We start from the raw sequence: 12,006 nt of genomic DNA, 5'->3' as shown, positions 1-12,006 counted from the left end.
GATTGATGTTTTGAATTCTCATCGCCTTCATCAGCTGTTCCACCGCATGAGGCAGGACAGGATCAGAAATGAGGAAATTCAAAGCTTATCCTGGCAACCACCTCCATTAGCACCAGCTGGGTTTCACCAACTTCTTTGGGGTGGGTATATTATTAAACTGGAAGACCAAAGAATTCTGTAGCATGTTTACCATGGAAAGCCCCATGTGGCCAGAAATCACATGGATGCCAAAAAGCTTCACTGGTGTGCTAAGATTGGCAGTGATGGTGGACATAAACTGATTATCCAGCCAGACCACCTTAAGGACTAGCCAGAGGTTGATCCAGATAATTGTTCAACCTAAAAAGAGACCATGACCCTTCCGGATTTACCATGATGATGCTGGACAATGTACAGAGATGTTTAAAAAAAAAAAAAAAAACAAACAGAAAGGACCAGAACAGGATCATGAGACCAGGCTAAATTAGCTTTATCACTGACTTCAAAACAGGCGTACGTAGAGTTTGGTTAATGCTAACAACTGCTGAAAATCCCACCTATACCTTCTAAAATGCCATTTAGCATCAGCATCACATGCTAGATGTGTTCTATTATAACTGCAAGTAAAGCAACCACAAGACACCAGATTTCGATGTATTTCCCCCATTTTGTCACCCATGAAAGATTATTTACTTCATTAAAAATTATTCAACATTTATTTTACAACCCTGAATACTAGAGTTCTGTGCTAGAGTTCCATGTTTTGAGCATTGCCCAGTAATGGTATCTGCACGATAGCTTTTGCATTAGCGAAAAGATTTAAATAGTCCCATTTCCGTACCGAGACGAGTGTGGTAAGCATCCCATACATGAGAAAGCAGCATTCTAAAGCCAATGGTATAGCTTTGAAGAGGTCCTACCTTCTCATCCTGGTGCATTTTGTTGACATTTTCCATCTGAAAGCCATGGAAGGACTGGATTTTATCAATCTGCTCTCGCTGCTTCTCTAGTTCTCCTTGGAATTCATTCTTTTTGAGTTCAACAGCCCCTCTCTCTGCTGCTGCTCTGCGGACTTTTTTTTCTAGTTCCATAATCTGATTCTGAACGGAGGTAGATAAACAAGAGACAAACAGACGGATCCTGTAACTCAGTGTTAGAAGGAGTATTTCTTTGATATGACTTCAAAGTTTCTGGGCAGACAAAATCTGATTCAACTGTTACAGATTTTCAGCCTAATCACCTTTATCAATAGCAACTTTTTGTATTGCATTTATGGACTACCTCTCATCTCAAAATTGTTGTCTAATCCACTGAGTAGTTATTGATTTTTTTTTAAATTTCCCATTTGCCACTAATTAGATTTGCTGGTTTAAAGGCTCTGGTCCTAGAATCAGGAACAAAAGAATTAAGATCAATGGCCGTTTGTGAATCCCAGTGTGCACAATGACAATGCTACCACTGAAGGCAAAACAGAACTTTAAATACTTTTATGAGCATAATTAATAAAAACAAATCTTTCAACCCAATAAAAAAGCTTAAGCTAGCTTCATATAGAATTCAGGTCAAGAGACTTCTTTCCCCAGCCCCACTGCCGCTGGCCCTGGCATGGCAGCCAGCCCCCGACCCCGCTGCTCCACCACTGGCCAGGCAGCTGGCTCCCAGCTCCGCTGGCCATAACACACCAGCCAGCCCCAGGCTTTGCTGCCTCTGCCACTGACCCTGCAGCCCCTGGCCCCAGGAGCATATGTTCAATTAACCATCACCAGCCATCAGCGGGGCAGGTACCAGTTAATTGAATGTGAAAGTTATGTGAATGCCAGATAACCTGGCTTTTACAGTGACTAAACCCACATTAAGGCCGTGTCTACACTAGCCAAAAACTTAAATGGCCATGCAAATGGCCATTTCGAAGTTTACTAATGAAGCGCTGAAATACATATTAAGTGCCTCATCAGCATGCAGGTGGCTGTGGCACTTCGAAATTGACGCAGCTCGCTGCCACGCGGCTTGTCCAGACGGGGCTCCTTTTCAAAAGGACCCCGCCTACTTCGAAGTCCCGTTATTCCTAGGGTGTTGAGGATGGAGACTGCTCCAGCTGAGCTCTGAGCTGAATCAATCCTGCCTGCAGCACTTGCAGTGCAGGACACTGGATGGAGGCTGCTCTGGCCAAGTCAGAAGAGCCCCAGTCCCTAGCATGCTGCAGGCAAGGGCGTTCCAGCCAGGCTGGAGCAGACCTCTTTACAGCAAGCAACAGCAAGCAGGGGCCACTCCCCAGTTGCCACTCCCTGTCCCATTTAATTGGTTAACTGGTTATACCTAATGTTTAACCAGTTAACTAAATTACACAGGACTTTATATCCTTAATGAAAACATCTACAGCCTCAGCCTGAGGCTTATTCTCAGTCTGGAATCTAACAGGATGTATAAACTCATCCGATCTACTGAGTCCTCAACAGCAGGGTTCTAACCTTGTTATTTCACAGCATTCCCTGCCAGATAAAGCCTCGTTTAAAGAAACAACTTGGCTACCCTCTGCACTTGGGTTTAATTCCTACACTGCAATAACCACAATAGATGAGAAAATGGAAAAAAATAAAAGAAAAACACTCATGATTAAACTGCGGGAGCAGAGAAAACTCATTTGATCTTAGTCAGCATGGCACTGAAGACTTGGCAAGAAACTGGATGAGTAAATACAGTGTTTTAAAATGTGAAGTAATGCTAAGTGCAGACCAACCCTTAATATATGAATGGTGCTTCTTGTCATACTGCTGCCAAGGCACGGCTATGGTTTACTGGAAGAAAATAATGTTACATGGTCTTTGGGGAAAGGCACTGCACAACATAGACAGGCAGTAATGTACACTCACCTCTAAGTTACTGAATCAAGTGTGACCCAGGATTGGGATGACTTTTGATTCACTATCTGTTCTCAGTTTTGTGGCCTGTGTCATGACTGAATCTTAATGAAGAGGTAACCACTTCCAGAAAGAGGCCACTAAGCAAACTAAGCCCATGCTTGTGGAGTGCCACTAAATTTCAGTTAGACTGAGAAGTCTCATGAGCATTATAAGGAGCCCTAACTTTAACAAAGGCCACAAGGGCCCTCAGCATTCATTCACAGTGTCTTGTATAACTGCAGTGACGTGTTCTGCACTCCTTTTCCATATATCACTACTAGGCAAATTTGCGAAACCTAATTTAGAATTCTTAGTCAAAAATCTTCATTAACGAAACACCGTTGTCTTGGAAAGAACCAAAATGGCAGTTTTAAACACCCTTCTGAAAAAGTACAAGAGCTTTTCTTCTGCATGACAGAAATAAAAATCTGAGAAAAGTAGTTTGCATTTTCACTTGCTCAATATCAACTGCTGCTTGCATTTTGATGTAATTCTGTGATGTGCTGAGCAGAAAGGGAAGGCCATATGCCCAAACACAGGAGCAGGCAAGGGCAATCTGGAAGACAAATAAGTTGGCAGTGGCTGATAAAGAGCAAACGTAGTAATTTCAGCAGTGATGCACTGAAAGAGCAGCAACAAAATCAAACCAAAAACAAACACCACACATGAATATTTAATAACAAGGGGAGTTTTTCATGGAGTGATAATAGCAGCATAAAGCTGCAAAATTACCTGAATGAATAGGAACGGCTAGTGCCTTTAACAGGCACTTCTCTTCATTCGTTTCTTGGGAAACTACTAAGAATGGTGATTCAAAGAGCAAACCCAGTTTTCTGATTTTGATTTGTTTTCACACAGTCCACAAGTCTTAACCAACCATAGCTATTTGAATCAACAGGAAGGAGCACAAGAATACTACCTGTAGATCAGCATTGCGAGAATTTACAATCCAGTAATTGAAACCCAAAACGATCATACAAGCCACAAGCGCAGCTATTAGAAGAGGTGGAGATTTCATCCCTCGGCGGCTGTTTCCTAATCCCACCATTTCAAAAGGATGTGAACGTCTGTAAATTAAAATAAACAGGTCACATTACATACTTCTTTGCTAGGACAATTTCATAAGTGTATCAGACTTTTAACGGAACTGAGATGAGCCACGGTGCTACAGCAGGTAACTAAGAACTGGAACATCCCCAGCAAGTATAGCATTCTCCTCTGGATTTTTAACCTGAGGCACATCACAAAGCCATATTGCACCCTCGTTATTTTGGCAAATATCACTGCATTTCAGTGTGGAGTATGGTGTAAATACCTACCAAGATAATAAAGAGCAGTAATAACTGTCTTTCTGGAAGAAGTCATTGATACACCTGGCTAGTTAAAGCCTCTCCGGCAATTGCTAATATTGGATGCTAACAGGGCAATGCTACTTCATTGGCAGACAGATAAAAGGGGAAGATTTTTTGGTATCTCATCCCAACTGGTGACAAGTTTAGTCCCCGATGCATTAGACTGACTCATATCTTCATTTTTAAATCTACCAAAACAAATATAATTTCAGATTCTTTTCTTGGTAACACCGTTCCAGATCCTTTCACCGGAAAAGAACACACAGTTATGTTTCTTTCTGATAGCCTGCTCTTCTCCTCTGCTTCCCTAATGGCAGATTTAAAGCTTCCCGTCTCACAAGTTGTAGATTCTGGCAAAGCCAGTTACACAATGCAAAGGGCAAAGAATGGTGCTATAGTATGTGCCACGTATTATTTGCAGGCATGAACAGGAAACCTCAAAACAACAGATTTTATACATCTTGTAAACATCAGATGTGAAGTGCCAGAATCTGTCTTGGTATAGGAAAGTCTCATTGAAAATTGAAAAACAGGTTTGGGAGGACCGGGGCGGGGGCGTTATTTTAGTAATCATTAATCCATACAACAATAGTTGCCAGTTTATTCCACTGGAAAACAGATATCATGAACACAAATAGACTATTACTAATGTCACAAGCAAATTAAAAATACATATAGCTATCCACTACCATGACTGAAAAAATGTGTTGTTGATCACTGAATTAATTTCTTAGTTCTAGTAGTCTGCGTGCGATTATTTGACAGATGTATGTAAAAGGTGCGACTCTTCATTTGAGAAAAGTTTAAACTGCTCTAAATAGGGCTATTCACATTAGATATTACATGTGCTCCTTAGAATGCATTCCTCCTACCTAACATCTTATTTTAAAAGATCGAAGTAATAAAATAAAATAAAAGAACGTGGCTATGTCTACACTAGCCAAAAATACTTGGAAATGGCCATACAAATGGCCATTTCGAAGTTTACTAATGAAGCGCTGAAATACATATTCAGTGCTTCATTAGCATGCGGGCACCCGTGGCACTTCGAAATTGATGTGGCTCGCTGCCGCACGGCTCATCCAGATGGGGCTCCTTTTCGAAAGGACCCCAGCTACTTCGAAGTCCCCTTATTCCTATGAGCAGATGAGAATAAAGGCACTTCAACGTAGGTGGGGTCCTTTCGAAAAGGAGCCCCGTCTGGACGAGACACGTGGTGGCGAGCCGCGTCAATTTCAAAGTGCCACAGCTGCCTGCATGCTAATGAAGCGCTGAATATGTATTTCAGCACTTCATTAGCATGGCCATTTCGAAGTTTTTGGCTAGTGTAGACACAGCCCAAAACATTAAGTTTTTTCACTCAGATGCACAGAAACAAACACAAAAGATGACCCTGAAAAGAGAAGACAGTTCTACTATTGCAGGTAAATAAATATTTTACTAATATGTCCCCATCCCCCCGATACCCACATTCTTTAAATTAGAACTAATGCTTTACTGATACTGGAAGTTCCCTGCTGGGAACCAGCCCCTGCAACAGTCCTTGCTGCCAACTCTGCTCACATATCTACACCAGTGACATCATCACAGGACCTAACATCAGGGGCTCCTTTACCTGCACCTCTACTAATATAATATATGCCATCATGTGCCAGCAATGCCCCAATGCAATTTACATTGGCCAGACTGGACAGTCTCTCCATAAAAGAACAAATGGACATAAATCAGACCATCAGGAACGGTAATGTACAGAAGCCTGTGGGTGAACACTTCAATCTCCCTGGACACTCAGTGGCAGATTTAAGAGTGACAGTTCTGAAACAAAGCAACTTCAAAAATTAAATAGAGAGAGAAATCTCTGAGCTGCAATTTATTTGCAAATCTGACTCCGTTAACCAAGGATTAAACAGAGACTGGGAGTGGCTCACAGTTTACAAAACCAGCTTCTCTGCCCTGGGTGTTAACATCTCCCCATTAGACTCTGACAAAGACTCACATCCCCCTGTCTGATCTAACTTGTTTTTTCCTCTTTTGATAAGTACTACTGATACTGGGCCATTTCCACCTTGCTGAATAGACCTTGTCAACTCTGGCCCTCCCTCTCACTGGGACCCCACTGTTTAAACACCCCTCTGAAACCACCATCCCCTCACTCATGCATCTGATGAAGCAGGTCTTTGCCCACGAAAGCTTATGCTCCAAAATATCTGTTAGTCTATAAGGTGCCACAAGAATTCTTGTTGTTCTCCAAGCTACCGACTAACATGGCTACCTCTCTGATACTCAAACATATCGTGGCCAATCCATTGCTGAACATCATAAAGCCCGCTTTAAAGTTCTGAAAGTTCTGTCTTTCTCATGCAGTCACATGGGACTGGAGACACATGTCCTTCGCTTTAACCAACATCCGACTTAAGACATCGGCTTTCCCTTTGAGGAAGAAGCTGAATTCCTATGCATCAACCATCCTTACATTTCAGGTATCAGTGTTCTACCGGATTGTTATTTATTTTTTAATCCCACAGATTTGTTCTCGGTGTTAGATGCATCGATTATCTGTTTCATTTCATGGGTGTTCTGCTGTCAACAATGTTGTCTGTTTACATTTTAAGGATCTCTAAACAGTGATGTTACCGAAGATTATGCAATAGCCCCAGCATAACTAGGGAGTTAGATTCAACATTAAATATGAACCTTTTTCTTTTGGAGGTGGAGGGAAAAAAGCTATTAAAACAGATATGGCTATTTTAGGGGCAATCCTTAAATTCTTATGTATCAAGGTAAAACTTCAATTAGTAAGGGATGCAGGTTCAAACCACACAGTGCTAACACTTGGACTTTGCATCTTTTCACGGCTTTAACATATTTAACAATTAAGTTACACCGAACCAGACAGGAATTACTTCATTTTGGCACCCAGTACTGTTTCTATGAAATGGTGTATTTCAATAAATCTAAGAGCAAAGAGAAATGATCACAATATATGGAAAAAACAGCTATCCGAAATACACTTCAATGTACGTCACAAGATGACATCTGTTCTTAATACCCACATAATGACGTCTAGGACAAGACGGGCCCAGCTTCAGATGAAATCTTGAGGCTTACTACAATACACAATTTACATTGCAATCTAATTGTAGATTTCCTACATCTTGAACATCCATTATACTACTTGTATCAAAGCATTTGAGAATCCAGTCGAAGACAATCATAGAATGACGTATCTGCAGCGAAAGAACCTGTATCTAAAGGCAGCTCTACACGAGACCTTCAAGTTAATCGTAGATATGCAATTACGTATCTGGAATAGCCGCATCTACAATCAACTTATCTGGACGTCCTCACTGAGGGAGACTGAGAAGAGAAACTCACAAGAATGAGGAGTACAGGGGTCGACTGTTGGCCCCTGATAGTTCAATCTCGCGAAACACAGAGGAGGACATAAAAAATGACAAAGACATAGGGGCTGAGACCGGGAGAGAGAGTTCAGCCCAGAGTCTCAAACTCACAGCCCAGGGCCATCTTTGGCTCCAGCAGTTCTACAATCCAGGCTGCACATGGCTTCTGGCAAGTGAATCCCTGAATTTCTGGGAGTGGCAATGAGATGGGGGGACCCCTAACCTTCTCCCACATCCAGCCCTTGCTCTGCCCTCACCCCATTTCTTCCTGCCCCTGCTGTCCTCTCCCCCTCAAGTCCCCTCCCCCTAAGGATGCAGCCTCGGGGATTACTGGGGGCCTGGCACAGGGATGCAGCAGGTGTCGGGTCCCCCCACATTCACTCCAGCAGCAGAAGCTGTGGGAAAGGGAAGCAGCACAGCAGCCTCTGCTCTGCTCTGCTCTCTGCAGCCTCCCACGCCAGCAGGGTGCCTCCACTTCTCGGCAGTGGCAGAAGTGCAGCACCCCCAGCCCCAGAGCTGCAGGCTGGCTTGACAGGCGGTGGCAGAGCAGAGCAGACTGCAGCGTATCTTCGCTTCCCTGCAGCTCCTGCTGCCGCGGTGAGGGCAGGGGGGCCTAACCCCGGCCTGCTCAGGACCCTGCAAGCTAACCTGAGTATGAGGAACCATCCCATCTATAAGATGGCTGGGGTGGTCACTGAAGGGACCCCCAAACCACAGGACCCAGGGAGGCCACACCAAACCATCCTATGGACAGGACAGCTCTGCACACACCTCCCCCGGGCCACAGAGATGTACCGGCAGTGGCACAGAGCAAGCGACTAGAAGCTGGTCTAGCTTGGCAGCACTACTAGTTGTGGCACCAGGATCCCTGGAGTGTGTGCTGGGGGGATGGGTGTGAGAATCACTCAGGGGCAGCAAATGGGTCCAGGAAATGGGGGGGCAGACATGGAGATGCCCCACCCGCCGAGCCGTGCCAGACTGGGGTGCCCTCTGGCCCAGTAGAAGGATTTCAGGACTGGCTCTGGCCCTAAGGTAAATTGAGACTGGACCCCTGGTTTAGGCAGTGCATGCAGCAAGGGGACACAGGGGAGTGTTTGTGACTGTGGGGCGCTCAGAGCTCAGCCCCGCTCTGCAGCAGGGGCCTGGGCTGGCATTACAACCCCACAGCCCCCACCCCCCCAAAAGGCCGGAGTACTAGTGCCAGCTCCCCACTGCAGAGAGACAGGGGGAGCCCTGAGCCCTATGGACTGAAGCCAGGCAAGACAGGGCTGGATTGGGCCCATGGGCTCTGCCCAGCCAGGGGATGATGGCAGAGCAGGGAAGCACTGCCTGGAGGCTTTTACCCACTGCTCCCATCCACCAAATGTGGAAAAGGGAGCAGCAAGGGGCACAGAGCCCTGTGTACCCTAGGGGAGCTGTGCCAGGGAAGAGTCCCTCACCATCCTCATGCATCCCCCTCCCATGCCCAGACCCACCTCCCTGTTCCTGCATCCTCCCACCTTCCCAGACCTCCCCCAGCCCACTCCTACCCCTACCACTTGTCCAGACCAGTCACTCCCACCCTGGATCCGCAGCCTGCTCCTGTACACTCCCTCCCACCCAGACCCCACCAGCCTCAGCCTGTTCTTGCATCTTTCCTCCCTCACACCCAACCCCCCCCCCCGACACACAGCCTCTTCCTGCACCCTCCCTCCTGCCCACTCAGGCCACCCCACCCTCAGCTTGCTCTTGCACTTCTCCTCCCTCCAACCCAGACCCCCACCCTCAGGCCACTCTTGCACCCTCCCTCTGCCCAGACCCCACACCCACACCCTGCTCAACAGCCCCCTCCTGTACACTGAGTCCCAACCCCTCATTTTTGGTCCTGCCCTAGGTCCACAGAAGAGAATCTGGCCTGGGAGAAGTGCTCCCTCTCCACTGCCTATCCATTGGGCTGGAGTATGAGGGGGGTGAGGGGTCTCAGTTGGGTGCCACAGTAGTGAGAGGTATTTTGGTTTTTTTGGTTTTTTTGGTTCTCACTTTTATGTAGTCCTGCACTCATTTTTTGTGGGTCAGTGGCCCCCGACCCAATAAAGGTTCCCCACCCCAATGATGTCTGTCAACCCTTCTCAGCAAAGACATGGAAAGCCTTTCCCTCTCCTACACAGCATTTGCAAAAAGAGCTCTCATCTGTGCCAATGATGAAAGCAGGGGATGATTCCCACAGATACACCAGGTAAATGAAATTGAGTATCTGTTATTTACATACATTTTAAATTGATCTTAATATCACCACAAATTACAAGCAAAATTACGCCTGCACTTTAGCTCATGCTCCGTCTTTGGCTGTGTGCTTACTCATTTGCTTACTTGCAAACACCGAAAGCTCATACAATACGGCCAGGTGTACTGCAAGAGCACCTTGAAACACTGATCTGACAATTTCATAAAGTGTCATCAAGGAGGGCTGTTGTTGTTTTGACAGTCTGAGGTAGAAGAGGCAAGTCATTTTGCAAGAAGCCAGGGAATTGTATTCTGAGAACAGATTAGCTGGTAAAGCAGCCAACGCTCAACCTAAAGAACAGTAAATTTGCTACAGCTAGAAGTTCAAAAGGGATTTCAAAAGACTTGACAGGCTGTCATGATGCACAAATTTGATAGCCCATTGCTTATTTGTGGTTCTCTCCAGAATAGTGATGTAAAATCTCACTTACTTAACCAATCAGTTAAATGTTAGGTTTACCCAGTTAACCCATTAAACAGGCAGGGAGGATCTGGAGGGGGAGTTCATTCCGGCCAAGATGGGCTGAAGTGACCTCTCCAACCACACCCTCCACAGCAGCTGCTGTGGACATGGACTGCTCTGGCTGGCTGAAGCACCCGTCTCAGCACTCCCAGGCAAGGCTACTACAAATGGAGGCTATTCCAGCCACACTGGGGCACCCCCCCACCCATGGTGACCCCACAGGGCTGGAAGAACCCCCTGCCCACTGTGGACGGAGGGTCTGGTTAACTGTAACAGGTAAGCCTTATCCCTACTCCACAGGCTTTCATTTTTACCATAAGAACTGCATCATTAGCGGGTGCATCTCTCTGGAACCTCCACAGAACGGCGGTGTCCAATACCTTCCCCACTCGCCAGATGTGGCAAACAGGACACTGCAGTGTGGTGATTGTGGCTCTTGGGTCCTTTAAACATGCCTCCTCCCAGAGCCGCACGCGAGTGCTGCCCACCTGCTTGTGCATGCACCCCACCCCTAGCGAGAGAAGCACGTAGCGGCTCCAGCCCCAGCAGCTCCTCTGGCCTCGGTGCCCTGGTGGCAGTGGGAGCCCCAGCCACTCTGGCTCCTCAGGCCCAACAGCTGTAGTGAGCCGCTGGCATTAATTTAGAACAGGGGGTTGGGGGAACTGGGCAGGGGAGGGTATTTATTTGAGTGGGCAGGTGATTACAGATGGACAACCACCACCAGTGGCGATCTTTCAATTCCTGTTGGTCACTACTGCCATAAAAGGTTGCTCGGATTTGAACAGTTAACATTCACGGAAATGTTGTGCTATATTTGCCTGAGAGTTTAGTGTTTCTATTAATTAGCACCCAAGGCTCCAAATCAGGACTGAAGCCTTATTGTGCCAGGTGCTACTAAAATATAAAACAAGAACCGCACCCCGGCAAAAGAGTCTTCTCCAAAACCTCCCAGGCTCAGTAGAACTGAAAGTTTTGAAAGTTACAAGAGCAGGAGCCCAACTTCTGCACACCAGAAGATTTACCCAAAAGGAAAAGAGGATTTTCTTTTTTAATGGGGAAGTTAGTTTTTAGAACAAAGAGGGGCATCTATTAAAACAAGGCTGAGCAATAAATGGCCTAAAGGCTGACTGTGGTTAACCAGGGTTAATCCCCGGCATCCTGCTGGCCGTTTATTTGCCTGCATGTTTGTAGGAATGGCCATTTAGAGTTCCCATTGGCCACAGATTGCTGTTCCTGGCCAACTGCAGCAGCAGGAAACAGTGTCACGTACTGTGCTGCTTCACACAGCTGCCTTCAGGTGAGAATGGTGATCCACAGCCAAGGGGAGTCGTGAGCTGCCGCACCTGTGGACATGCGGGTAAATTCAGTGGCAGCAGCCCACCAGAGGCTCACCCTGGCGAACTATGGGCCACTTATTGCCTACCCCTGTGTTAAAAGCAAGCATTCCCCAGAGAGAATGGGCTGGGGGAAAGCACCCTCTCAGTTAACAGGCAGCAAAAACTCCCATCTTGTAAACAGCAACAGAAATGGAGTTTTACGCACCAGCCCGGCAAGAGTTCGTTAAACTCTACTATTTGTTTAAGCCTGCTCAACGTACATACATATCTAGACAGCATGGCATAGCTGAACCAGTTTGTTACATAGTTAAG

The 12,006-nt window shown here is 46.1% G+C and overlaps 1 protein-coding gene across 4 annotated transcripts in view; it reads right to left on the bottom strand.

Moving 5' to 3' along the window:
* Positions 1-12,006, bottom strand: part of GOLM1 (golgi membrane protein 1) — a 119,157-nt gene that overhangs the window by 53,948 nt on the left and 53,203 nt on the right. For all 4 annotated transcript variants that reach the window (XM_074995153.1, XM_074995154.1, XM_074995152.1 and 1 more), the window contains 2 exons: positions 3,799-3,946; positions 900-1,079 (listed from right to left, as the gene is read on the bottom strand). In XM_074995153.1, coding sequence (XP_074851254.1) covers positions 900-1,079; positions 3,799-3,927 — 309 coding nt within the window. In that variant the 5' untranslated portion in view covers positions 3,928-3,946. The remainder of the gene's footprint in view (positions 1-899; positions 1,080-3,798; positions 3,947-12,006) is intronic.

The sequence above is a fragment of the Carettochelys insculpta genome, chromosome 5 (assembly GCF_033958435.1).
Source record: "Carettochelys insculpta isolate YL-2023 chromosome 5, ASM3395843v1, whole genome shotgun sequence".
Lineage (NCBI taxonomy): Eukaryota > Metazoa > Chordata > Testudines > Carettochelyidae > Carettochelys > Carettochelys insculpta.
Note: the sequence above shows the minus strand (reverse complement) of the source record. Positions and strands in the feature narration are given on the sequence as shown.